A 27,441-nucleotide genomic window follows, 5' to 3' on the forward strand; every position below is an offset into this window, starting at 1 on the left:
GAGCTCCCGAACTGCTCTGTGACTCAGTTTCTCCATTTGTAAAACGGACAAGGGGCATCAGAGCTGGGCCCTGCCCCCATCCTCAGGGAGACTGAGGAGACAGTGGCCGGGAGATGGGCCCATGCTATCCGCCCTTCCCCTTTCCGATTGGAAGCCGGGGTTCCACTCTCGCTGGCCCCTCAGCTTTCCGGAGGGATGCATCCTCAGCTATAAAAACAGGACAGCCCTAACCGGTTTGGCTCAATGGATAGAGCGTCGGCCTGCGGACTGAAGGGTCCCAGGTTCGATTCCGGTCAAGGGCATGTGCCTGGGTTGCGGGCACATCCCCAATAGGGGGCGTGCAGGAGGCAGCTGATCGATGTTTCTCTCTCATCGATGTTTCTAACTCTCTGTCCCTCTCTCTTCCTCTCTGTAAAAAATCAATAAAATATATTAAAAAAAAAACAAAAAACAAAACAGGACAGTGGGGCCCACTTCCCCCAGGGTCGGCCACACACGCCATCGCCCCAAACCCCTGCTGTGCCAGGCACAGCTCCTGGGGCACCACGCTGTCCTCAGGAAGGCTGTGTTCTGGGCGGGGACACAGGTGTCACACAGGTAAGCCTCGGGCAACCGCCAACGGGTCAGGCCTGGAAGCTCTGGCCGCACCGGCCCCCAGGACATCCGGCCCACGTGCCGGCTCGGTCCTTTGTCTGCGGAGCCGTGGCTCTGAGATTTGGGATTTCCGCTTGAGCCGCTGCCCGTTCCCCGGGGCTCGGCCAGTGGGGCCTGGCTGGAGACTGCAGGGGGTGGAGCTCGAGCTCAGGCCCTGCTTCCCTACTTCTTTGCTGGGTGCGGCTGGCTTCTAGTAGATTCTCTCCTTGCCCCACACACAGACCTGGGGTAAAGGTGGATGCTGCCTGCCCGCCAGGGGCCGCCGCTGCTTGCTGGGCTCCTAACCCCGCATCAGCCCCCAGTGACACCTTTCCCTCACATCCCTCCCTTGGAGCCCAGCAGGGTCCCCTCCCGGGCCCTTTCCTGCCACCTGGAGAGGCTGAGGGAGCCTCTTCTTATCCGGCTGTGGCTTCATTTGACGTCAGCGTGCTGTGAGTTATCGGACGAACATCTCTCCTTTCCCGCATACACGGCGCCCTGCGGGAGCGGAACGGGAGGACTTGCTTCAGAGCTGGGCTCCTGGCAGGTGTGCAAGGGCAGGGCCAGAAACCACCAGGTCAGAGCTGCTTCCCATCTGCGCTGGAGGGGCACCGTCTGCTGGGGGTGTGTGTGTGGGGGAACAGCGGCCTGTGCCGCGCCTGCGGGGCCTGCTGTGGCTGCACCGTGTGGGGGTGGCTCGGGCTCACATGGAGCCCCTGTGGCTGGTTAGAAGTGCCTGGGATGGACGGGGTTGCGGGGAGCAGCAGGAGTCCCAGGATCCAGCCACCACCCACAGCCTGGGGGTGCCCCACCTGCCCCCTCCATTTCCAGCGCCCACGGCCCCCAGCCCCACCCAGAGCCCTGAGGCCCAGACTCAGGGAGCGGAGCCCACACAGACTGGCAGCGGCCGAGGCAGGTTCCGGCCCTGCAGGAGTCGGGAAGCCACGTAGCTCAGAACCCCGTTTTCTCCTCTGTGAAGTGGGGTGGGGCCCCGTGGCTCCCAGGCTGCTGTGGGGTGAAGGGGAGGATGGAGGGAGGACGTGGGGGCTGACCCACCCAGGTGGGCGGGGGGAGGGCCCATGTGGTGGAGGGAGAGCCGTTCTGAGCATTTCGGGGCTGGACAGGAGTGGCCCCATGCCCGGCAGCCTCCAGATCCCACAGATAGGGGGACGTTAATGTCTAATCCGGCTTCATTCCAGAGATGGACAAACCAGTTTGCCACATTCAACCAGGAAGCCTCACCTTCCCCCAAGGCAAGGGGGGCGGGTCCCCTGACCCCCCTCTGCCCTTTGGCCTTGACACGGGGCCCCAGGAGCTGCTCCAGGACTGGGACTGGAGAGCGGGCAGCTCCGGGGGACGCTCGTTAAATTCATGTTGTAAATGGGTCCCCCTACCTCCTGCCACTGCTCAGGTGTCACGGGGTGACACAAACTCACAGAGGCCCCAGGACGGACAGGTCCCTGGTGGATGCCACCCAGAAGGGGAAGCTCGCCGGGGTCTGACCGCTGCTCTGACTGCTGCTCGGCTTGGCCCGGCCGCTTCCCCTCTCTGGGCTGCTGGCTGCAGCTGGGAGAGAGGGGGCTGGCGGGGGTGCCTGAGCCCCCAGGGCCAGGAGCCTGGGCTTGTGTCTGCATCTCAAGGGGCAGGAGCGCTTGGCTTCTGAGACCTCTCTGATGTGGCACACACTGGCAGCAAGGGCTTGCTGGGGGTGGGGGAGGGGGTACCCCCAACGGCCCTGACTTCCAAGGAAGAGACTCGTGGAAACTGGCTCAGGCCTCTCTGACCCTCGGAGAAACATTTCTGGGTCAGGAAGTTGCAGCCCGTAAGTCCCCAGGTTTCGTGTTCTCAGGAGGCCGGTGCGGGCCTGGCCTTTGCATAGCCTTTCACACGGAAGAGCTTCCTGCTTCGCGGCCTCCGGACCAGGCATCTGGGCCAGGGTTCAGGAAGCCGGTCTGACGGACCGAGTCGGACAAACAGGCCCAAGTCACGCAGCTCAGGGCCCTAGAATCCACTTGATCCAAGAGGGGCAAACGCTTTTTTGGCAAACGCCTTCCGGAATGTCCACGCAGGGGGGGCAGGCCACAGTGGGGAACTCTTTCCACACGCCTCCCTCCCTGCAGCCCGCGTGGGGTCTCCACAGAAGCCTGTCCCCGGATTCCTTTCTCCTGCGCTTTCCCCACACAGTCAGCATCTGTGCAGTGGGCACTTGCTTATAAATCCAAGACCAGATTATTATTTGAACTCCCCCCCCCTCCCCGCAGGGTTCTCCCCATATTTGGGTAAAGCACAGGACAGAGGCCTTTCTCTTGTTTTTTTTTTTTTTTCGTCGTCTGGGAGAAAGGACAGCTCCCTGGGCCTGCTCCCGCTCACGGGGCTTGGGGCTGAGCCCGCAAGATCAGCTCTGTGGCCTCTGACAAACTCAGGTTTACACGCGATCGCAGGACGAGAAATGTCAGTCCATAAACATTCTTGGAGGAACACGCCACCGTTTGCTCAAGAGTTTCTTATCTCGGGGCGTTTTCTGTTCCCTGGAGATGGGATCTGGTCTCCACTCCTGGCACGTCAGTGCCGAGAGCCCGCCCCATTTCAGAGGGGAAACCGAGGCCCAGAGAGAGGCACTGTGGGTGTCTGGCTGAGCTCAGAACCTCTGGCTCCCAACATTGAAAAAATTAAATGTTTTTATTGATGTCAGAGGGGGAGGGGGAGGGAGGAAGAGACAGAAACATCAACGATGAGAGAGAATCATGGATCGGCAGCCTCCTGCATGCCCTCTACGGGAGATCGAGCCTACAACTCGGGCATGTGTTCGGACCCCGCTGGGAATGGAACCGTGACTTCCTGGTTTACAGGTTGAGTTCAACCACCAAGCCATACCAGCCAGGTCAACACTTTTACTTTAAAATTTTTCAAAGCTATAGGAACCTTTGCAGAACAGCGCCACGAATGCCCATATTCGCCAGCTGCTAACATCACGCTACATTCGCCCTATCGCTTGCTCCCTCTCCCTCACTCCACATACAAGCGTGTGCGTGCTCGCTTCGGGTACTGTGGCACTTCACCCAGCAGGCTCCGGCGTGCGCCTCTTTCGTAACCACAACACCAGGGTCACACTTGGGAAATTTAACATGGAATTAATATTGTCATCCAGTACACATTCCGTAGTTCGGATTTCTCTCATCGCCGTCCTAGCTGTAATGGTGTTTGTGACAGGCGATCTGTTTCATCTGAGGATTAGTCGAGGGCCGCGGGGTGCGGCTGGTTCTGTCTCCGCGTCTCCTTCGGGCCACAGCGTTTTCCCTTGTGGTTGCCTTTGTCGTTCACGACACTGACATTTTCCACGCACCCAGGAGCTGGCTGGCAGGAAGTCTGTTTCGCGTGGATGCGATTCAGATTTCACTTCTTGGACGAGAACAGCGCTTCTCGGAGCCATGACCCCAGGAAGCCCATGAGGTCAGCCCGTCGTCCATCCCTTTAGTGGTGATGCTAGGCTCAGTTCATGACGCTGGTGCCCCCAGCTTCCCGCTTAGCGTGTTCCCTGCAATTCTCTCATCCTGTGGTTTCACAGCCTCCTGTGCGGCCCCTCTGAGCCAGCCCGGGATCCTGCCAGCTCTCCTTTCCTTCCCGGCTCTTCTTGACCTTTCCCGAGCCAGTCCTGGGGCCACCCCTCTCCAAGGGGCCCGCTGCCTTTCCCTGGGGGATGGGATTTCGGATCCAAGAGCGCTCCGTGCGCTCATTCATCCAGGCCCTCCCCGCAGACAGAGCTTGGGATGTATTGTTGTCCTTGTTCTTAGCAACGCTTCTAACCAAGAACACCTAGCCCGCCGTGTGGCTCCGCTGGCTGAGCATCATCTCATTCATCAAAGAGGTCACCTGTGTGATTCCCGGTCATCAAAGGGGTGAGTCACCTGTGTGATTCCCGGTCATCAAAGGGGTCACCTGTGTGATTCCCGGTCATCAAAGAGGTCACCTGTGTGATTCCCATTCATCAAAGGGGTCACCTGTGTGATTCCCGGTCATCAAAGAGGTCACCTGTGTGATTCCCGGTCATCAAAGGGGTCACCTGTGTGATTCCCGGTCATCAGAGGGGTCACCTGTGTGATTCCCGGTCATCAGAGGGGTCACCTGTGTGATTCCCGGTCAGGGCACATGTCCGGTTCAGACTCAGTCCCCAGTAGAGAGCCTGGAGCAGGCAGCCGATGGATGTTTCTCTTCCTCTCTCTCTGAAAATCAACAAAAACATAGTTAAGCCAAAACCGGTGTGGCTCAGTGGATAGAGCGTCGGCCTGCGGACTGAAGGGTCCCAGGTTTGATTCCGGTCAAGGGCACGTACCTTGGTTGCGGGCACATCCCCAGTAGGAGGTGTGCAGGAGGCAGCTGATCGATGTTTCTCTCTCATCGATGTTTCTAACTCTCTCTCCCTCTTCCTTCCTCTCTGTAAAAAATCAATAAAATATATTAAAAAAAACAAAAACAGTTAAAAACAAACAAACAAACAAAGGACGCCATAGAGTCCTTGCCCTTCCTCCATTCCAATCTCCGTCCTCCGCGGTGAGTGAGACCTGGGTCCCCAGTTTCTCAGAGCGGCTCTGCCTCCCCCGGGTCTGTGACCGTTCCCCTGTCCAGAGAGCATCTCCACCGAGGTCGTGCAGGCAGATACGCTCGGTCCAGTCCTCTCGGTCAGTCTTCTTGTCTTGCGTTCCTGAGCATGGCTGTCATCAACGCAATGCACCGATTCGCTGGGTTCTATCGGGTTCAATGAACCTAAATAGGGAAGGGCCTTTCAAGGAGGGGCACAAGCATTTACTGAGATCGATCGGGATAGCTATTCAGGGTCATCGATTCAGGCAGAACCCACCTCCTGCTCTTATTGGGAGACAGGCGATGGGCATGTATGCGACGGGGAAGGGGAGCCGTGGCATCCACAGGGGGGAGACGCTTCTGTGGGTGCAGACAACACAGCACAGTGCCACGACTTCTAGCCACTGTTTCACTCAGTCCAGGAGCCCCCGGCCCGGTGCTTAGTCATAACTGCTGCATTGTTAGGCCTTCGCAGAGCGTTCTTCGGGAAGCAAGGTGGCTTGGGCCCCGTCCAGAGGGTGTGTTGCCCCGTTTCCACATTCCAGGGTGTGAGGTCTGACACACGCAGGGCCGTTCCTCTGCGATGGCCCCTCTGGCTCCGCTGGCAAGGGGCCTGCTTGTCTTACTGTTCGCAGTTCCAGTGCTAGCCCTCCCCGTCCTTGTAGATCTGCTTTCAGTGCTTAGATGTAAAACGTCACCTTGAAGGGGCGCTCGGAGAGGGGCACGGGACGGAGGCTCCGTCCCTATTTTCCGGTGCTCCCCCAGGAAGTGGGCCCGAGTCCTGTTCCGTCGCGTCTGAAGCGCCCTGCGTTCCACCAGCTGGGCCTTTCCAGGCAGTCCACGTGCGGCCTTGGCCTTGTGGTGAGCTGAAAGGGTCACGCCGCAGATCTCCGGACCGCGCACAGACCCAGGACTTCAAGGCTTCCATGATAGCACTTAAAAAAAAAAAGCTTTTAGAGAGAGAGAGGGAGAGAGAAACATCCATTTGTTGTCCCACTTATTTATGCATTCACTGGTTGAGTCTTGTATGTGCCCTGATTGGGGATCGAACCTGCAACCTTGGCCTACGGGGATGGGGATGGGGATGGGGATGATGCTCTAACCACTGAGTGCCCGACCAGGGCCCATGGCAGCGCATTCACTCGTTACCCTGGTTCATCTTCTCAAGAGCCAGGGGGGGTCTGATACTTAGTAGGGTCTTTATGAACCGTTGGGGGAATTAGCGTCCCCATCTTACAGGCTGGAAACTGAGGCTCAGCGAGGGGTGGCTTCCAACCCCCCCCCCCCCCCCCCCCAGGTATCATTAGGCGAGAGACTCGGTGAAAGCTTGGCCCAGGCCTCTGCACCCAGTAGGCACTTCGGTAACAGCTCCCGCACAGACTGAGGCCTGATGCCTTCCCCAGGGCACCTGGCGGCCCGGGAGCCCGGGGCGGGGCGTATGTAAATATCCGCCAGGCGGCCGCGGATTGGCCGGAGCCGGCGGGGGGCGGGGCGCGCCGAGAGCTCAGGGCTGGCAGGTGTGCGGCGGCGAGAGGCGCGGAGTTCGTCCGTCCGCGTGACCGGCCGCCCGCTCCTTCGAGGCTCCTCCCGGGCGATGCCTGCGCTCTGGGCCTTGCTGGCCCTCGGCTGCCTGCGGTTGTGCCTGGGTAAGCGGTTGATGGCAGGAGGGGCCGGGCCCCGGGAGGGCGGGCAGCTGTGCCCGGGGCGTGTCCTGCGCCGGCCCCTCCGGAGGAGTTGGGAGAGGAGCCGGGACGGGGCGGCGGGGAGGGGGACTGCATGGATTCACCGGGAACCGGCGCGGACGCCTGCTCCTCGGCGGGCCGGCGCGGCTCGGGGGCCCAGGACTCATCACAGCCCGCACTGATGTACCAGCTTCCTCTGTGGGAGCTCCCAGGGCCCGGGGCGGGGGGGGGGGGGGGAGCCCTGTGGTGGGTGCCGCAGAAGGCCGACAGGGAGTGGGGCTGTGGGGGAGCAGAGAAGGCACTGGACTAGACTCGGGGGTGCCTGGATGGGGGGGGTCGGGGGCGCTCAGGAGGAGGGAGGTGGCACGGGCTATCCTGGGAACCGCTCCATTGTCCCTGGAGGAGGGGCTGGAGCTGGGGTGAAGGGTGTGCCTAGGGGTGAGGCTGGAGACCCGGTGGAGCAAGGCCAGACCCGGACCTGCTGCCCCTCCGGAGGCGGGACTGCACTGGAGGGCAGTGGGGAAGGGCAGGGCCTGGCAGCCGAGCACAGGGTCAGATGGGCACACGGGGGGGGGGCAGAGGATGGGGAGGGCTTGTTACCAGGGCTCAGGTGAAGAGGGGGGGCTCCATGACTGGGCTGCGGGGGGTAGGGGTGCTTAGGAGGGGCAGTGGGGTGAACGTCTGCAGAAGGAGAGAGTGGGCAGCGGTTCAGCTGGCCCGCCGGGTGCCTGGACAGGGTGGCTGGGTGGGGGCAGGGGTGCTGCCCGTGTCTGAGGCAGGCAGGTGCCTGGGATGGCCCTGGGGAGGGTGAAGCCAGTGCCTGTCACACGGCAGGTGCTCGGTCACTGCATGGTGTGTGTGTGTGTGAGTGTGTGTGTGAGTGTGTGTGTGTATGTGTGTGTGTGAGTGTGTGTGTGAGTGTGTGTGTGAATGTGTGTGTGTGAGTGTGTGTGTGTATGTGTGTGTGTGAGTGTGTGTGTGAGTGTGTGTGTGTGTGAATGTGTGTGTGTGAGTGAGTGTGTGTGTGAGAGAGTGTGTGTGTGTGTGTGTGTGTGTGAGTGTGTGTGTGTGTGTGAGTGTGTGTGTGTGTGTGAATGTGTGTGTGAGTGTGTGTGTGTGTGAGTGTGTGTGTGTGAGTGTGTGAGTGTGTGTGTGTGTGAATGTGTGTGTGAGTGTGTGTGTGTGAGTGTGTGTGTGTGTGAGTGTGTGTGTGTGAGTGTGTGTGAATGTGTGTGTGAGTGTGTGTGTGTGAGTGTGTGTGTGAGTGTGTGTGTGAATGTGTGTGTGAGTGAGTGTGTGTGAGTGTGTGTGTGTGAGAGTGTGTGTGTGTGAGTGTGTGTGAGTGTGTGTGTGAGTGTGTGTGTGTGTGAGTGTGTGTGTGTGTGTGTGAGTGTGTGTTAGGAGGTCGCAGCGGGTGCCCACGGGTGTGGACAGTTCTGCAGGGGTCAGGTCCTGTCCGCACTGCTTCCCCCAGGTGTGACCCTCCAACCCCAGCTGGCCAGTGTGACCTTTGCCACCAACAACCCCACGCTGAGCACCGTGGCCCTGGAGAAACCGCTCTGCGTGTTCGACAGCGCGGAGGCCCTCAACGGCACCTATGAAATCTTCCTCTACGTCCTGCTCGACTCAGGTGAGGGCCCTGCTCCCCTCCCGCGGCGCTGACCGGGTCTGACCTGTCTGCAGGGAGCGGGGGCAGGTGGAGGGCTGCTCCCTCCCTGTGAGGAACCACCCCGCACCTCACCAGCCTGCACTGTGTCTGCCTGAGCCAGCGGGGCTGGGCCGAGGGACACCCTGTGTGGGGCGTTATGACAGCACCGGCCCCCGAGCACCCACCTCATGCAGGTGCCCGGCACGCCGTAGAGCAGCGGGGTTTGAACTGCACGGGTCCACAGATGCAGATTTTTTTCAATAAATACTGTAACTGTTTTTTCTTATGACAGCCGCTCTCTCTTCCTTTATTATACGAATTCAGTCTAGAATCCATAGACACACACACAAGAAGTGGTAACTGACTGTGATGTTATTGATAAGGCTTCCCTCCACAGAAGGCTATTGGCTAAGTTTCGGGAGTCGAAGGTTATATGCAGATTTCCCCCGGTGCCCGCCCCCCCACATGGTCCAGGGGTCACCGGCATTATGTTGCCCACCACAGAACACAGGATGAAGGCTCAGAGGGGCAAAGGGACTCACCGGGGCCGCCGGAGCGGGACGGCGATCCCCGGCTCTGGTCCTCACGCCCAGCTCTCCCCGAGGCGGCTCCACGTCGGTGTTCCCCGGGGAACCTGCTGGCTCCGGTCCAGCCTTCCCCGGTCACAGAAGGAACCCAGTAACGCCTCTGACATTTCTAGCAACCAGCCACTTACAGCACCTCACTCAGGTCATCAGTTCACTTTTCCAGCGACCACTGATTGGCCGCCCGCCTGGGCCCGAGCGGGGCTGGCGGGCATTTCTCTCCCAGTTCCCAGGCCTCTGTCACCAGCTGGTCAGGAAGAGACTGGGGGCCCGTCAGGTCTGGCTGCTCCCCCTGAACCTGTGACCCTCCCTTCCCCTTTCACACAAGGTGGAATCCAGGGCTCCCGGCAAGGAAGTGACAGTGTCTATTGGGGTGGGAGGCTTACAGGCCTGTGACAGGATGGGGTGCATGAGAGCTGTACACAGGGCTGGCACCTCCACTGTACAGGGAACCCTGGCGGGGGGAGGGGACTGAGCCTGTGGGTGCTGGCGACCCAGGTCCCAGCACAGCGCTGGCTCAGAGGGTGCTCGGGGGCGTTTGATGAATGACCGAGTGAGTGCCTGAGCTGGGGTGGCCGGGACCTCACTCCCGGCACCGCCCCCACAGCCAGCACCAGGAACGCCTCCGTGCAGGATGGCGCCAACAGCCCGCTCAGCTCCACGTTCCAGCAGACGGCAGGCGGGAGGACGGGCCCCTACAAGGCCGCCGTCTTTGAGCTGACCCCCTGCAGCGACCTGCCCAGCTTGGACGCCGTGGGGGATGTGGCCCGGGCCTCGGAGATCCTGCATGCGTACCTGGTCAGGGTGGGCGACAATGGGACCTGCCTGTCGGACCCGAACTTCCAGGGCCTCTGCAACCCGCCCCTGTCGCCAGCCACGGAATACAGGTGGGTGTGGGCAGTTGTGCCCCAGCCCCGCCTGACTCGGGAAGACCCCGAGCTGGTGAAGTGTGAGGCCACATGTCTGAAGAGCCTACTAGGTGCCAAGACCGTCTCGGGTCCCATAAAGGGCTTCCGGGGTGCACGGCTGTGCACAGGGCCCCGTGCTCAGAAGCCCCCCCCCCCTCCTTGGCTTGAAATTCTTAATTTTGTAACAAGGGTCCTGACTTCTCATTTTGCACAAGTTGTGCACCTGGTCCCAGCCCATCACCCAGGTGGCGGTCCCCCACGCAGCCCCCTTCACGTGAGAGGGAAGGACATTGCGGTCCAGAGCGGGAGGGAGCCCCCTGGTGGAAAGTTGGGGCCCGCATGACCTGGCGGCCTGCCGGAAGCTTCGCCCGCTCCCAGCCCCCCCTCTGCTTTTCCTGCCTCCCTCCAGAGCACCTGGGTGTGGCCACCCGCCACAGTGGGTCCCTCAGCCACGCCCACAGATGGGAGCTCAGCCCTGACCCATGGCCAGGGGGCTTACTAGTACCTGGTGCCAAAGCCCCTCTCGTTACCATGGAGATGCCTAGGTTGGGGTCTCCGTATCTTCCAGGCTGCACCTGGGGACCAGGCCATCACTCACCTGCCATCCTCTCCCCTCCCTTCCTCTGGCCCCAGTCACCAGGCAGGACAGGAGCCCTGGGCCCTCTGCCCCCCTCAGCCCTCCCTCCTTGCTGACCTGGACCTCTCCCTCCTCCTGGATCACAAAGCTCACCACGGGGAGACACATCTGTGTCCCAGCCTCTTCTAACCCTAAAGAATTGGGGGTTAGAGATTTTAAGAGTCGTATCTTTGCTTTTTTACATGTTAAGCTAGAGGCTATCCCAGCCGTGGGCAAACTACGGCCCGCGGGCCGGATCCAGCTGTTCTATCCGGTTCTCTTGCTCTCCCCTCCGCTCCTTTACTTTGAATTTATATTAGTTCACACAGACACTCCATCCATGCTTTTGTTCCGGCCCTCCGGTCCAGTTTAAGAACCCATGGTGGCCCTCGAGTCAAAAAGTTTGCCCACCCCTGGTCAGTTCTCAGAACATCCATCATTTCAAACTGACCTTCCGTGGTCTGTGGGCATTTTGAACTGTAGCTCCTGATCTTCCTTATGACTCACATGCTGGGTGGGGTTTTCTTTTTCTTTTTTTTTAAAATATATTTTATTGATTTTTTTACAGAGAGGAAGGGAGAGGGATAAAGAGCTAGAAACATCGATGAGAGAGAAACATCCATCAGCTGCCTCCTGCACACCTCCCACCGGGGACGTGCCCGCCACCAAGGCACATGCCCCTGACCGGAATCGAACCCGGGACCCCTGAGTCCACAGGCCGACGCTCTATCCACTGAGCCAAACCAGTTTCGGCAAGGGTGGGGTTTTCTTCATGTAAAATGTAGGCCTTATCCCAGAGCCGTGGGCGCGGGAATGGCTGTTATTATTCAAGTCCCATTTGTGGGACCGACGGCCAGGCGGGGAGCAGCGGAAGGCACAAGTGCTGGGGGGAGGAAGGGGTCCACACTCATCAGATACACTACACGCGTCATGTATGCAGCAGAGAAGCAGGGGGCTCCCGGCGGGGGAGCCTAGAGGGGGCCCCTGATGCTGAAGGCTGCCTGGAGGAGGTGGCTCCTGAGCTCAGGAAAGGGTCCCGGCAGTGATAGGCGGCGAAGGTGCTGATGCAAAGCCCAGCACCGCCCTGTTGCCCAGAGCCCACCCGTACCCGCCGCCTGGATTGCCCTCTAGAAGGCCCCGCTCTGTCCCCCACTCCAGCCACCCTAATCCCTCCCACCTCCGGGTGGCCGGCCTCACAGGGTGAATGGAAGTCCTCTGAGCTCCGTCTCCTTTCAGGTTCAAGTACGTCCTCGTCAATATGTCCTCGGGCTTGGTGCAGGACCAGACCCTGTGGTCGGACCCCGTCCGAACCAACCGGAGTGAGTGGTGGGAGTGGGCAGGGGTGGGTGGGGGCGGGCGGGCGGGTAAATGGCAGTGGATGGCGGTGTGTGTGTGGGGGGCGGTCCTCAAGGGGACCTGGGAAAGCAGACTTGGGCTGTCACTCTGAAAACACTCCCAGACACAGGCAGGCCATTGGGTTATGAGGAAAACGCATTTTAAAACAATGGAACCTTCCCCGCACCCACCCTCCTTCCTTGAGGCCAGGTGCTGTGACAGGAAGGGGGAGGGTGCTGATGTGGGCGCTGGGCGGCTGGACCAGTCACTGGGGCAGTCAGCGCTTTCCCAGCCCACACGGCGCATTGGCCTCCGTGGGGCGTGCCGGCCACCGCGTTAGAGCCCACGCAGCCCCGTGGCTGCCTCCTCACAGCAACACGCGTCGTCACCATGTCCTTAGCGGCGGGACCCGAACCCTGGAGGCCGCGGGAGCTCCGAGGCCCAGGATGTGCCCGTGGTCCCGCCCTGGCCCTCGGGAGCCTCCATCCCAGTGCTCGACCCAGAGCCGCGTTTGGCATCGAGTCTGCTGAACCTTGGGGGCAACAAAAGGGATTGCCCAGGGTAACTCCGATGACCCTGACTTTATTGTATATACTTTTAAAAACATGTTTTTATTGATTTCAGAGAGGAAAAGACAGGGGGAGAGAGATAGAAACATCGATGGTGAGAGAGAATCATGGATCAGCTGCCTCCTGCACGCCCCCCCCCCCCCCCCCCCGCCGGGGGATGGAGCCTGCAACACGGGCATCGCCCTGATGGGAATTTAACCCGTGACTGCTTGGTTCATGGACTGATGCTCAACCGCTGAGCAACACCGGCAGGACAATGACAGGTGACCCTAACTTTACAACTCCCCTCCCACAACACCTTGGACCCCAAGATAAGACCGCCTGGTCCCCAAGATGGGCCCAGCCTGGAGCGAGACATTTTTCCTGTGGAGCCTCCTGTACCCACAGAACCTTATGAGCCAATCAGCGGCTCTGACAGGTGGACAGAGGTCCCACGGCTAGCGAGCGGCATAGATGGGCCTGTGTGTGACCAGGGTGGCCGCTCCTGAGGCACGCCCAAGCATTGGGGTCCCACCGGAACAACACTGCCCTGGCACCCAGCGTCCCGAGGGCAAGCCCAGCCTCTGAGCCTCACGGCAGTGTGAGCCCTGCAGGACCTCAGCTTCCCCCTCTCTGATGCAGGAAGAAGAACCTGGGCTCTGCCCTGGCTGGTGTGGCTCAGTGGGTAGAGCGTTAGCCTGTGGACTGAGGGTCCCGGGGTCGATTCCCCACCAGGGCACATGCCCGGGTTACGGGCTGGATCCCAGTAGAGGGTGTGCAGGAAGCAGCCGATCAATGATTCTCTCTCATCATTGATGTTTCTTTCTTTTTTTAATATTTTTATTGTTAATGTTTTTGTTGTTAATCCTCACCCGAGGATATTTTTGCATTGATTTTTAGGGAGAGTGGGAGAGAGAGGGAGAGACAGAGAGAAACATCTCACATTGATTGGTTGCCTCCTGCACATGCCCAGACCAGGGTCTGGGCCGAGGAGGAGCCTGCAACCCAGGTACGTGCCCTTGACCAGAATCGAACCCGGGACCCTTTGGTCCGCAGGCCGGTGTTCTATCCACTGAGCCACACCGGCTGGGACTCATTGATGTTTCCATCTCTCTCTCCCTTCCACTCTGAAATATATTAAAAAAAAAAAAAAAAATCCAGGCTCTGCCTCCGCCCCCCGCAGGGTTCCCCCGGGGATCCAGACAAAAGCTCAGGGCCTGAGGGCAGTCTGTGGGGACAGCGTGCCCTTTGGGACCAGACAGACCTGTAGGCTTGAGGCTGGGGTCCGAGCGCCCTTGAACGGGAACTCGGCTCCGTAAGCGGCTGAGAGCGAACGGCAGAACGGGGTCTGTGGGGTCCACAGCGGACCACGGCCGGGCACGGCCAGCTCACGGGAGGACCTGGACCCTGTTTGACACTGGCCAGAGCAGGGAGGGCCCTGGGCACCTGCCCCATCGCCCAGGGCCCTTTAATAGTTTGTAATCTGCATCCCACCCACCTCGCCGAAGGCTGCAGGCCTGTGACGGAACGTTATGCACAAAGGCAGTTAAAAGAGGGAGAGCCCGCCCGGCGTGGCGCAGCGGTGGAGGGTCAACCTATGACCCTCAACGGTTCGATTCCCGGTCAGGGCACAGGCCTGGGCTGCGGGCTCCATCCCCAGTGGGGGCGTGCAGGAGGCAGCCGATCCATGATTCCCTCTCATCATTGATGCTTCTATCTCTCCCTCTCCCTTCCTCTCTGAAGTCAATAAAATACATTTTTAAAAAAGGAGGAAGAGACCAGACTCTCAAGAGAAAGTTGGGAATTGGGATGTGGGGACAAGCCCCTCAAGGCGGGGGGAGACAGTCCCGGAACCGGGTCCCCCTCCTCCCTGGGACCTGCTGCCACCAGGGCTGGGAAGACGCTGTGCATCCTGGGAGGGCTGAGGATGCAGCGTCTGGGGAGTCACGGGCCTGTGTCCTTCTAGTCACCCCGTACTTGGCGATCGACACGTGGCCCGGCCGGCGGAGCGGCGGCATGATCGTCATCACGTCCATCCTGGGCTCCCTGCCCTTCTTCCTGCTCCTGGGCTTTGCCGGCGCCATCGTCCTGAGCCTCGTGTGAGTACCCGCAGCTGGAGGCAGGGCTCGGGGACACGTGGGCACGCTCCCCTGGGAGGGTCCTCTGAGGCAGGGGGAGCCCAGCAGGCCAGGGAGCCGCCTTCCACCCTGGGCGGGGTGGGGCCTGGGAGTGGGGGGGCTGAGTCCTGGGGCTCCCAAGGCCAAGGTCAGCTTGGTAGGAGGGGTTTGCGGGCAGATGCCAGGTCTGACACTTACAATTGCACAACCTTGGGCACGGATCCTATCTCCCGTGCCTGAGGATCTCTTCCGGAGAATGCAGGAACTAATAGATATTGCCCTCCCTGGGGTCATCGTGAAGGTCACGTGAGAGGTGGTGAAGGTCATGTGAGATAACCGCTAGTCTTCAAGGAAGCACCCAGGAGCTGAACGAGTAGTGGATTTTGTTGTTATTGTAATTCACCCAACTGCAGCAGAGGTGGGGAAACTGAGGCCTGAGGGAGAAGGATGGCCCAAGGTCCCATAGCCAGTCCACACAGAGGCGGGACCACAGCCCAGCCTCCTGACTTCACTCCCAGCTCTGATGTGTGTCCGCTTGGGTCAGACTCAGGTCTCCAGGGGACCCGGAGCAGCCGTCAGGGCTGCCTGGTGGCAGACAGGTGTGCGCACAGCCCCTTGTTCCTGGGAGGATCGAACAGGGGGTGAATCAGGGCAGGAGCAGGTGCTGTGGGAGCCAGAGGCGGGCAGGGCAGATCCCGCCTGTGTTGTTGGCAGGAAGGGCCCCTGGTGTCTGACCTATGGGGTCAGACCAGTCCTGGGTTCAGCAACTTCTGTACTTGGGCTCTGGCTAGGAACGAATTCAGAGCCAAGACCCAAACTGTAGGAGAACACCTATAATAATAAAAGTGTAATATGCTAATTAGACCAGACGTCCTTCGGGATGAAGCCGGGGCTGGGAGGGAAGCCCGGGTCCCGAGTACCAGAGGGAAGCCGGTGCCGGCAGCCGGGGGAAGGAAGGCCTACTCTTGCACGAATTCCGTGCATCGGGCTTCTAGTCTCTATATATAAAAGCCCAATATGCAAAGTGTCCCCGCGGGAGGTCGACCTTCGACCGGGAGACTGGGAGTTCGCTCCATCGCTCCCTATGATGTGTGCTGACCACCAGGGGGTGGTGCGGAACAATGGAAGGCCCAGCAGCCGGGGAAGGGAGGCCCTGGCCGGCAGCCAGCAGCTGGCAGCTGCTAGGGAACCTAACCGTGCACAAATTTCATGCACTGGGCCCCAAGTTTATGTATGAAATCCCAGAGGTAGGAAAAGTAATTCCTAGGAGAAATGGGCTTGTTAGTTATAGAGGTAAAGGAGGTGTCCTAGGAGCTTGGGATGGGGAAGGTAATGGTAACTCACCTGGCGAGGGGAGGGGCAGGGTGATGGAGGTGAGGGGTGGGGAGGGAAAGGGAATGGAAGGGAGAGCTCCTGGGTCCTCCGTCCTGAGGGTGTAAAGGGTGGACATTTAGGGGAGGACCCAGGGGAAGAGCTTGATAGAATATTCGTCAGCTTCCCAGGTGTGTCCTTTCAGGGTCTAGGTCCCCACCGATTGGTTGGCAGCACCAGGGCAGGGGTCATTCGTCAGTGCAGCTGGTCCGGAGGCAGCCAAGGTGGCCCTTGTCTGGTTTGGCTGCTTTTCTAGGCCTGGAGCTGAAACACAGCTGAGGCCCCGATGTTATCTCCGGGGAGGAAAGGTCAGGTGCTCTCTAAACCATGTGACCCCTGATATGATTCAGGAGAAAAAGTCACCCTGGGGGTGAGGTCCCACCTTACAATTGTCACCTGGGCTCTCCACCCAGTGACCTTCCGTACCTGACCCATCTCCTTGCTCTGTCTGACTGCCCACCACACCTGGTGCATCGGGCAGGAGCCCTCTCTCATCCAGACAGGGGTGGGTGGCAGTCACATGCAGGGTGCTGCTCAGAGAGAGGGAGCCCCGGGGGCTGTGGCGGTGCGGAGGGTGCCTGTCCAGTGGGACAGCAGGTGGGACAAGTCCTTGGAACAGGTGAAATAGGGGGCAGGTAGAAATCAGCCAGGCAGGCAGGAAAAGATGTGGGAGGGTCAGGGGTGGGGATGGGGCTGTGAACCTGCAAATCAAGTTGCCTTCTGACATTTAAATTAATGAAAACACAGCCCTAGCTGGTGTGGCTCAGTGGATAGAGCGTTGGCCTGTGGAGTGAAGGGTCCTGGGTTTGATTCCCGGTCAGGGCACATGCCCGGGGTTGCAGGCTTGATCCCCAGTAAGGGGTGTGCATGAGGCAGCTGACCAATGAGTCTCTCTCATCCTTGATGTTTCTCTCTCTCTCTCTCTCTCTCTCTCTCTCTCTAAAATCAAAAAAAATATATTTTTAAAAATTAATAAAAACATAAATAATGGATGAGGTGAGCCTGGGAGCAGTCAGGAGGTGGGATGCCCCTCCCTCCCTTGGGGCAACGCCCTAACTCAGTGGTCGGCAAACTCATTAGTCCACAGAGCCAAATAGCAACAGGACAACGATTGACATTTCTTTTGAGAGCCACATTTTTTAAACTTAAACTTCTTCTAACGCCACTTCTTCAAAATAGACTCGCCCAGGCCGTGGTATCTTGTGGAAGAGCCACCCTCAAGGGGCCAAAGAGCCGCACGTGGCTCGCGAGCCGCGGTTTGCCGACCACGGCCCTAACTGGCCCAAGGCCCTGTTACCTGACTTTAGCCCGATGCTTCCCTATGTCCCTGCTGTCATCTCTGGCTCCAGCTGCACAGAGCTTGTCACCTCCGCCCCTGACCCGCAGCCATTCCTATCACTGCCCCAAATGCCTTCCTATGCTCTCACTCCTTTAGGGCCAGGTGAACTGCCGCCGCCTCCAGGAAGCCCCCCTGTGGCTCCCACCTGGAATTGTCCATTCTGTCTGGTCATTGCTGAGGTCTGTCTCCCTGTACAATCTTAGCTCTTTAGGGACGGGGGCAATGGCCTCCAGGGTCCAGCTCAAGGTCAACCCTGTAGGTCGTTCACTTAGTTCCAAGAGGGTGGCACTTTCCTTATCCCAGGACCTGGCACACGGTGAGTGCTCGGGAAAGACGGGTCGATTGAACGAATGCGTAAGAAGGCCTCGTGAAAGCCATGTCTGAGCAGAAAGGCCCCTGACCCGCTCACGGGGTTCGGGCTTGCTCTGCGCCCCTAATCCTGGCTCTCTCCATCCTCTCCTCCGTCAGGGACATGGGCGGCTCTGGCGGGGAAATCACACACGACTCCCAGATCACACAGGAGGCCGTCCCCAAGTCCCTGGGGACCTCGGAGCCTGCGTACGCCGCCGTGAACCGGGGGCTGCAGCTGGACAGGGCCGAGGTCTATGCCAGCAAGCTCCCGGACTGAGCCCGGCGGGGCCTGCACAGCCGCCTCAGGGTCACACCCTGCTCCACCCAGGGCCCGTGGTCCAACTGCAGGAGCAATTTTGATAAAAATCTTCCCAAGAATTTGAGTTCAATAAATATTTACAGAAAGAGTGAGCCGATCAAGGAACGAATGCACGTGTATCGAGTGTGTGGCTTGTGTCTCTCGAGGCTGGGGGTGGGGGACTGTTCTTCACTCAAAGCGAAGGTGGTGAGGGCTGAGTCGGGGCTGTGGGGACCTGGCCGTCTGCCCTCGCCTGTGAGAGGAAAGCCAGCCCCTCTGTGAGGGCCTCACGTGAGAGTGAGGGGCCCTGAGCCGGACTGTGTGCGCAGCGATTGGGTGTTGTTTGGGTTTGCTGGCTGCGGGTGCTGGAAACCTGGAACCAGAAGGAGTCCTGGGTGCAGCCCTGCTGGCAACTCACCTTGTTATCTCCGCAGTCACCTCGTTCTCTCTGGACTCAGTTTCCTCAGCTGTGAAATGGGCTGATGTAAACGGTTAACTTCAAGGCCATGCAAGCCTGGGCTCCTTCACAGCTTTCCGGTCCCAGTGGGAGGACAGAGAGGCTGCTGGACAGAGGAGGGTGCCAAGGTCCCTCGGGGGTGAGGAGTCTCTCCAGTCCCGGTCTCTGCTCAGATGATTCTTTTTTTTTTTTTGAGTGATCCTAAAATTTATTTAAAAATTTTTTAAAAAAAGAAAAGAGCAACAGGAAATTTATGCTACAGAGAAGTGTCATTAGATAAATATATCAACAGGATCTGGCAGGGCTATAGGAGGCGATGGATGGCACATAGCATTCATTCAAGTATAAGAATTCAAGTTCTGGAGTGAACTTTCTATATGGTCACAAGAGAGCCATTCATGGTATAAAACCAATTTAGTCTGTATATCAGATCTCAGGTAGAATCAAGGGATCTAATACACATCTAAATATTAAGTAATTGAGGAAATTGAGAGGCATTGAAAGTGATTTGACTACCATTTATTCTTTATCTGAAAAACAATAGCACTCTAATTAAGCTCCTGTGATTATGGCTTGACAAGTCCCTTTCACATAGGTGAGGCCAGGAGAAACTTCTAGGTAACTCCAGAATGCAAAAACAGTAAGTGAAATAGAAAACAGGAGTCAAAATATGGATATCTCCATGATCAAATGAAACATTAGAGAAAGAAAAATCCATACTTATTTCTTTTTGTTTTTTTAAAAATATATTTTATTGATTTTTTACAGAGAGGAAGGGAGAGAGAGAGAGAGAGTTAGAAACATTGATGAGAGAGAAACATCAATCAGCTGCCTCCTGCACACCCCCTACTGGGGATGTGCCCACAACCAAGGTACATGCCCTTGACCAGAATCGAACCTGGGACCCTTGAGTCCGCAGGCCGCCGCTCTATCCACTGAGCCAAACCGGTCAGGGCAAAAGAAATCCATACTTATTTCTGCAGTAATCATTTACATTTTCTATGCATCATGGAAATTATTCCCCATTATCAGTTTCTGTTTCCAAGGTCAAATCTCACTTACGTTAATTCTTACAGCCTCCTTAGCCATTTCTGCATTCCCTGCTCGATCTCCCTGGTTCTGACGCCATAAACAATGGGGTTCAGAGCTGGGGGAATCAAGTGGTGCAGGATGGGGAGCAGGATGGGGACATCTGGGGGGATTCTCTTCCTGGCCAGGTTAGTGACGACCAGAACCAGCAGGACTGTGCTGAAGAACAGGAAGAGGATGAAGCGGGAACCCCATGTGCTCAGGGCCTTGGCCTTGATCCTCAGCACAGCTTTCAGGATGAAGGAGTAGGAGAGAACCATAGGACGAGGTCAGAACCTAGGAAAGTCCAGCCTGCCACAGACTGGTAGGGCCGGTTGAAGGTGAAGTCCTCACAGGAGAGTTTGGACACAGACAGGTTAGCGCAGGTGCAGTTCCTGATGATGTTCTCTGCACAGCATCTGAGTCGGGAAGAAAGGATTGGGATAGGCATGGTAAGAATCCCATTCCGGGCCACATCAAATACAGCAGCCCTAGCCACAAATCGGTCAGTGATGATCGATGGGTACCGTAGTGGGTGGCAGATGGCCACATAGCGGTCACAGGCCATGACCATGAACGTGCAGGACTCCATGGTCAAGAAACTATTCATGATGAACATCTGGAGAAAGCAGCCAGAGAAACGAATAGATTTGTTGTCAAACCAGAACGTGGCCAGGACTTCGGGGATGATGGTGCGGCAAAGCACCATGTCCAGCAGAGAGCGGAGGCTCATGCAGAGAGGCCTCCAGCCGGGTGGTGATCAGGAGGGTGGTGTTGGCCCCCATGGCCAAAAGGAAGAGGAGGCTGAGGGGCAGCGACAGCCAGTGCTGCCAACTCTGGTAGTTAGGGAAGCAGATGAGGAGGAGTTCAGAGGCTGGAGCAGTGGAGTAATTGCTGGGTAATGCCATGGAAAATATTCTGATCACAACGGACACTTTAGAAAACCTTGAAAGGGTAAGACATAATAAATACGCATGGAAAAAGCATTAATATTCCAAAGAACCATTGAAGAATAATCATAGTTAAGTGTCTGGTACTCTCTAAGTCCTCGGTAAATATAAACCAATTAATATTATTAAAAATTCTGTAAGTAGAATGATAGTATGATGACTATATTTCTTATTTGACTGGCGAAATCCCTACTTATACCTCTTTTCACTCTTAATAGTTTCCGAACTTGATTGGTAAATGACATGATCATCCTTTTTATGATTCCATTGCGATTCCAATTTTGCAGATGAGGAAACGAAGGCAATAAAAGTCATTTTACTAAAATCACAGTAGTGAAGCCATGTCATGGGACCATGAAGTCTGAATTACAACTCTTATTACCTTTTCTGTCTCTATAAACAAAACCACTTATGCAGAGCAGATAAGCCATTGCCCCAAAGACATGCCTGCCCTCGTTCTTTCTCCAAGAGAGGACATCATAGGCAAAGGAGAAATCAAGCCTTAGGTCATCACTGGAAAATATCTGAAGACTTCATTAGAGTCAGGACTGTCATTTGTACAGGACCGGAGAGAAGACATTAAAAAGTTTCCTAATGTTCTGGGCAAGCAGGCAAGATAAGAACAAAAAATTTCAAAAGTCATCCATTTTGGTCCAACAGGACTATTCCAAGAGTAAGGGATAAGAGCGTCTGCTGTCTTCATCTGATTCCATCATGGATTCTCAGTCAGCCACAATCCTAACTTGACTAAAGAGGATCTCATGGGTTCAAGGCCTGGAACATCATAAGCGGTTATGAACACAATCAAGACACTTATGAGATAACCTTATATGGTTGCCATACCCCAGGGACACTATTTGTTTTTAATGCTCTGAGACAGTCCAATCTTAACAAGTTTTTTGTCAACAATGGCAGTGTTCCCAGCGAATCAGCGTCCCTTTATTTTCTGGGAAAGTGAGAGACTTCTGCTCAGATGATTCGATTCTGTCTTCTGAGCCAGGTAGCCGGCCCGATTCCCATCGTGGAAGGAGAAGAGGTTTGTCAGAGCAGGGTGGTTAGAGCAGAGGCACAGCCAGCAGGCTGACAGGTGCTCTGGCGGGGGGGTGGGGGGGGCACGCAGGGTGTTCCGGGGGCACACCTGCACAAGAGGGACCCCCAAGCTGCGAGGGCAGGCAGCAGAGGCCGTGAGAAGGAGCCTAGGGGCTGGGGAGCCACAGGATCCCAGGGGAGCGAGTCCCTGGGCCCGGAAGCAGGAGGAAGGAGTGGTGGGTGCTGTGCCCCAGACCACCTGCTGCTCCTCCAGACCGTCTGGTAGGCCCAGGAGGCTGGCCTGGGGCCCTGAACCCCCTCCCCAGAGCCCTGCCAGCTCTCCTGGAGACCCCGCAGCAGAGGGAGGGCGGCGCTCCCTCCAGGTCGGCCCTTGTCAAAAACGCAGGCAAGCTTGCATTCTGTTTTACAGCACGCCTGCGTTCGATTTATGTTTTAAGTGGAGGGGAGAGTCACAGGACATAAAATCACCCACTGAAAGTGAGCAGTTCTGCCGAAACCGGTGTGGCTCAGTGGATAGAGCGTCGGCCTGCAGACTGAAGGGTCCCGGGTTCGATTCCGGTCAAGGGCATGTGCCTTGGTTGCAGGCACATCCCCGGTGGGAGGTGTGCAGGAGGCAGCTGATCGATGTTTCTCCCTCATCGATGTTTCTAGCTCTCTATCCCTCTCCTTTCCTCTCTGTGAAATATCAATAAAATATATTTTTTTTAAAAAAAGCAAGTGAACAGTTCTGTGGTGTTCAGCACATTCTCAACGCTGCGTGACTGCCATCGCTGTCTAGTTCCAACCGTTTCCCTCGCTATGAGGCCGTTCCTCCCCTTCCCCTCCCCCGCCCCGTCAATGGAACCCTGTATGCCACCTCTCCTTGTTATTATTTTTTATCCTCACCTGAGGGTGTTTTTCTATTGGTTTTTAGAGAGAGTGGAAGGGAGGGGGGAGAGAGAGAAACATCGATGTGAGAGAGACACTTGGATTGTCCGCCTCCCACATTCGCCCTGGGGCTGGGCATTGGAACCCACTTACATGCCCTTGGTCAGGAATTGAACTGGGACCCTTTGGTCAGGCCAATGCTCTAACCATTGAGCACACGGTCCAGGCTCAACCCTCATTATTGTTCCTCCTGGCATCACCTCACCCTGCTCTCAGCTGTAATTGTCTAAAGCAGGGGTCCTCAAACTTTTTATTTATTTATTTATTTATTTATTTATTTATTTATTAATATATTTTATTGATTTTTTACAGAGAGGAAGGGAGAGGGAGAGAGAGTTAGAAACATCGATGAGAGAGAAACATCGATCAGCTGCCTCCTGCACACCTCCCACTGGGGATGTGCCCGCAACCAAGGTACATGCCCTCGACCGGAATCGAACCTGGGACCCTTCAGTCCGCAGGCTGACGCTCTATCCGCTGAGCCAAACCGGTCAGGGCAATCCTCAAACTTTTTAAACAGGGGGCCAGTTCACTGCCCCTCAGACCGTGGGAGGCCCGGACTATAGTTTTAAAAAAAACTATGAACAAATTCCTATGCGCACTGCGGGCCCGGGACCAGTCAGCTGCTAAGCAGGACAGGCAGCAGCACCCGGCGGGCCGGATCAATGTCCTCGGCGGGCCGCATGTGGCCCGCGGGCCGTAGTTTGAGGACGCCTGGTCTAAAGCAGCGTCGACCAGTGGTTCCCAGCGAGGGGTGCACGCCACAGGGGGGCAGTTTGACTTTTAAGGGGGGCAATTCGAGAATGAGTTATTCACAGTGAAGTTTGTGCATTTCTTATGGTTCTAGGGCCCTCATGTACAGCATATAAATATATATCGTGACGTATTTATGCATTTCAGTTCTCTATTATATGTTTTGAAATCTTATTTGCTATTTTTTCACATCACTTCATGTTATTATTTTTTTAACAGTTTCTTAGTGATTTATTCCTCAGGACTTCCACTGTCCTTCCGTCCTTTTATTTTTCTCTTTCGTGGAAGCCATGCTCTTTGGGAGCCTGTTTAGACCAAGCTCAGGCCTTTCAGGCTTCCTCCCTGTGAGTAGGAGTCACTCTTGGAATAATAACAACTCCATGTCACGGCGGCGGGTGGGGGGGGGGGCATCAGGATGTTAGAGATGCTTAGGGGGACACGGCCAAAACAAGGCTGGAACCACTGGTCTAGACTGACTGGAGGGCAGGTTCAAGGTCGGATCCTTTTCTGTGATACCTCCCCTACCCCCCAACTCAACAGGTGCCATCAGAGGGCAGCACCCCAGCCAGGCCTTCCCTTGCTCAGGGTGTTGGAAGCCTGGGCTTGGCGAGCTCCCTCAGGGTGGGATACAGAGAAGGCAGAGCCAGGCCCTTCAGCCTCGGGGCCTGGCAATGGGGCCCCGAAGGCAGGAGGAGTCGTGGGGAAGCTCCCTGGGTGACCCCCTGACCCGGCATCTGTTGGCTTCCTCAGCCCCAGAACCTCGCTGCCACCGAGACTCAGTGTCCCCTAACCCACCCCCAGCAGCCCCTCCTCCAACCGCTGGTCCCTGTCGCTGTGGCTGCCACTCCGAGGGGCATCGGAGTGGCGGCACCGCCATCCCATCCGCAGGGGGCGACCGGATCCTGGGTGGTGGGGAGGAAGGGGGGCAAAAGACTTCCAAGCAGCGGTATGCCGTCTTCGCAGAATGAGCCGAGCCGGTGGGCGGTGGGCGGGTGCTGGGCTGGCTGCGCAGAAACGGCTAATTGTAAGTGCCCACGAGGCCATTGCTACAGCTCATGCCCAGGCGCTGAGGGACACCTCCTACCCCCCCCACCCCCCCCCCCCCGGCTGAGAGGGCGGCCCTTCGGAGCTGGGTGCTCCCCCGCCACCCAGGTCCGCTCCCTCCCCGCCCCCCCCCCCCCCCCCCCCCCCGCAGCCGCCGCAGCTCATCCCCGCAGCCAGGCCGTGTTGACGTGGGGGCAAGGAAGTCACCTCTCGGGGTTCCCCTGACCTCATGTGGGCCGTGTCCAGTTTGGGGTTATTCCAAATAGAGCCTCGTGAACAGTCCCATCCCCGTGTGGGCACTGCTTTCACTTCTCTTTTTAAAAACAGTTTTTATTGATTTTTTAGAGAGGAAGGGAGAGGGAGAGAGAGAGAAACATCGAGGAAAGAGAAGCATCATCCATCGGCTGCCTCCTGCATGCCCCCCACTGGGGATGGAGCCCACAACCCAGGCCTGTGCCCTGATGGGGAATGGAACCGTGGTTCATGGGTCAGCGCTCAACCACTGAGCCACACCAGCCAAGCTGCTTTCACTTCTCCTGGGGAAACACCTAGGTGTGGAATGACTTGGACAACTCATTTTAATTTTATTTCGACAGAGAAACATCCAGGTGAGAGTGAAACACTGATCGGCTGCCTCCTACACACCCCCCTGCCCCCCCCCCCCCCCCCCCCCACCGCCAGGGATCAGCCCACAACCAAACTGAACTGGTCATCAGCCCCTTGGTGCACGGGACGATGCCCAGCCGAGCCAGGGCGGCTGACTCTTTTTTTTTTTTTAATATCCATTAGTTTTTAGAGAGAGTGGAAGAGAGAGGGAAAGACAGAGAAACATCGATGTGAGAGAAACACAGCGATTGGTTGCCTCCTGCATCCTGCATACGCCCGACCAGGGCCCGGGCGGGGGAGGAGCCTGCAACCGAGATACGTGCCCTTGACCGAAATTGAACCCGGGACCCTTCGGTCCACAAGCCGACGCTTTACCAGCCGTGGGCAAACTACGGCCCGTGGGCCGGATCCGGCTGTTCTATCCGGTTCTCTTGCTCTCCCCTCTGCTCCTTTACTTTGAATTTATATTAGTTCACACAGACACTCCATCCATGCTTTTGTTCCGGCCCTCCGGTCCAGTTTAAGAACCCATTGTGGCCCTCGAGTCAAAAAGTTTGCCCACCCCTGCTTTAGCCACTGAGCCAAACGGGCCAGGGCCTGACTCATTTTTTTTAAAAAAACTGCCAAATTGTTTTCCAACGTGACTGTATCATTGACAACAACAACTTGGCTTTGAAGTAATTACGGATTCGAAGGACATTGCAGGAAATGTGCAGGGGGTTCGCGTCACCTTCCCCCAGGCCCCCTTCTGTCAGCAGCTCCCATAACCAGGGCTTCGCCACAGCACAGCCAGGAAGCCAGGCCGCCCGCCCGCAGAGCCGCTTCCCCGTTCCATCTGCAAACACGCTGTGGGCTTCCAGGCAATCGTCTCGCCGCTGTGGGTTTGTGTCACCGCCACCGTCAAGTACAGAAGTGGCCCTTCACCACGAGGCTCGTCGCCCGCCCCCCCCCCTCCAACCCCTCCCCCCCCATCACTGATCTGCTCTCCATCTCTACAATTTCCTTATTTCAAAGTGTTACAGAAATGAGGTCATACGGTCTGTCACCTCTGCACAGCTTCCTTGAGGGCCATCGGAGTGTCGCAAGTATCAGCAGGACCTTCCTTTTAACGGGTGAGTAGTAGTCCATGATAGAAACGCCCCGCGTTGAACCATCCAGCTATGAGACACATCCGGGGTATTTCCAGTTTTTTGTGTTTTTTTTTTTTTTAAATATATTTTATTGATTTTTTACAGAGAGGAAGGGAGAGGGATAGAGAGCCAGAAACATCGATGAGAGAGAAACATCGATCAGCTGCCCCCTGTACACCCCCTACTGGGGATGTGCCCGCAACCAAGGTACATGCCCTTGACCAGAATCGAACCCGGGACCCTTCAGTCCGCAGGCCGACGCTCTATCCGCTGAGCCAAACCGGTCAGGGCAAGGGGTGTTTCCAGTTTTGGGGCGGCTGTGACTGCAGCGTCTGTGAACAGTCGTGTGAGGTTTTCAGGGGAACACAGGTCCCGTTCTCCTGGGACGCTCACCCGAGTGCTGTTGCGGCTGGCACAGGGAGCTCGTGCGCTTTGAAGGGAAATTGCCAGACTGTTTCCTGGCTGGAAACCCTTTTCCATTCCTGCCAGCAACACACGGCGGGCCAGCTTTTCGGCACCCTCACCAGCATTTGGGGTTACCGCTGCTTTGTTCTAGCCCTTCCGATGGGGGTCGGGGGGGCCACTCCACGTTCCCACCCGCCGTCTACAAGAGTGCTGCTCGTCCGTCCAGGCAGGGCTGGGATGGCCAGGCTCCGGCCGTTCGGTGGCGTGTGCTGGTCCCCTCGCTGGGGTTTTGAGGTGCGTTGCCCCACTGTGTAACAATGTTAAGCATCTTACTAACATTCTTTTTTTTTTTTAAATATATTTTATTGATATTGTACAGAGAGGAAGGGAGAGAGATAGAGAGTTAGAAACATCGATAAGAGAGAAACATCGATCAGCTGCCTCCTGCACACCTCCCACTGGGGATGTGCCCGCAACCAAGGTACATGCCCTTGACCGGAATCGAACCTGGGACCTTTCAGTCCGCAGGCTGACGCTCTATCCACTGAGCCAAGCCGGTTTTGGCAAGCATCTTTTCGGGTTCTTATTGGCCATCCATGCATCTTCTTTGATGACGATCGTTGTTCTGGGCCGCAGACATTGCTCAGCCCCTCCGTTGCCTGGAGGCAGGATGCCTTAGGACAGAGGGACGTGCGGCAGGTCACCGAACAATGGTCGGTTGGAGTTTGGAGGGAGGTGGCGGTTCACGCTCCGGCCAAGCGTGCCCAGGCGTTGCACCTGTGCCCTGAGTTTTGTGGGAACGGCTGAAATGGCTTTTGGAACCTTCGGGTTGTCAGTGTAACTGTCCTGACTCCCTCTTGTGGTTCCCGAGCGTAAATCTGCTGTGACACCCGTGGTCTGCCTGCAGGTCGGCCTTGGCCGCGGTGAAGGGCTGCAGCTGCAGTCGCTGGCCAGCTTCATAAAGGCTCATACATTTTGATCTCTGTCTCTGGTGGTCGTCTCTTGCGGGTCGCCCCGTAACATTGTGTTCACGTGTTTTGGCC

At 57.2% G+C, this 27,441-nt stretch overlaps 1 protein-coding gene and 1 pseudogene across 2 annotated transcripts; one reads left to right on the forward strand and one right to left on the reverse strand.

Moving 5' to 3' along the window:
* Positions 1-6,805: 6,805 nt before the first annotated feature.
* On the forward strand, positions 6,806-17,987 carry UPK3A (uroplakin 3A; the record flags this gene model as incomplete). The annotated part of the gene is made up of 6 exons (XM_080661865.1): positions 6,806-6,857; positions 8,368-8,523; positions 9,733-10,012; positions 11,886-11,968; positions 14,499-14,631; positions 17,828-17,987. The coding sequence occupies 6 exons, from the start codon at positions 6,806-6,808 to the stop codon at positions 17,985-17,987; spliced, it is 864 nt and encodes a 287-aa protein (XP_080517991.1).
* Positions 17,988-19,535: 1,548 nt separating this feature from the next.
* Positions 19,536-20,441, reverse strand: LOC308245470 (olfactory receptor 56A4-like; annotated as a pseudogene). The gene has a single exon. The product of its transcript is annotated as an olfactory receptor 56A4-like (transcript).
* Positions 20,442-27,441: the final 7,000 nt, after the last annotated feature.

This window comes from Plecotus auritus, assembly GCF_963455305.1.
Source record: "Plecotus auritus genome assembly, chromosome: 3".
Classification (NCBI taxonomy): domain Eukaryota; kingdom Metazoa; phylum Chordata; class Mammalia; order Chiroptera; family Vespertilionidae; genus Plecotus; species Plecotus auritus.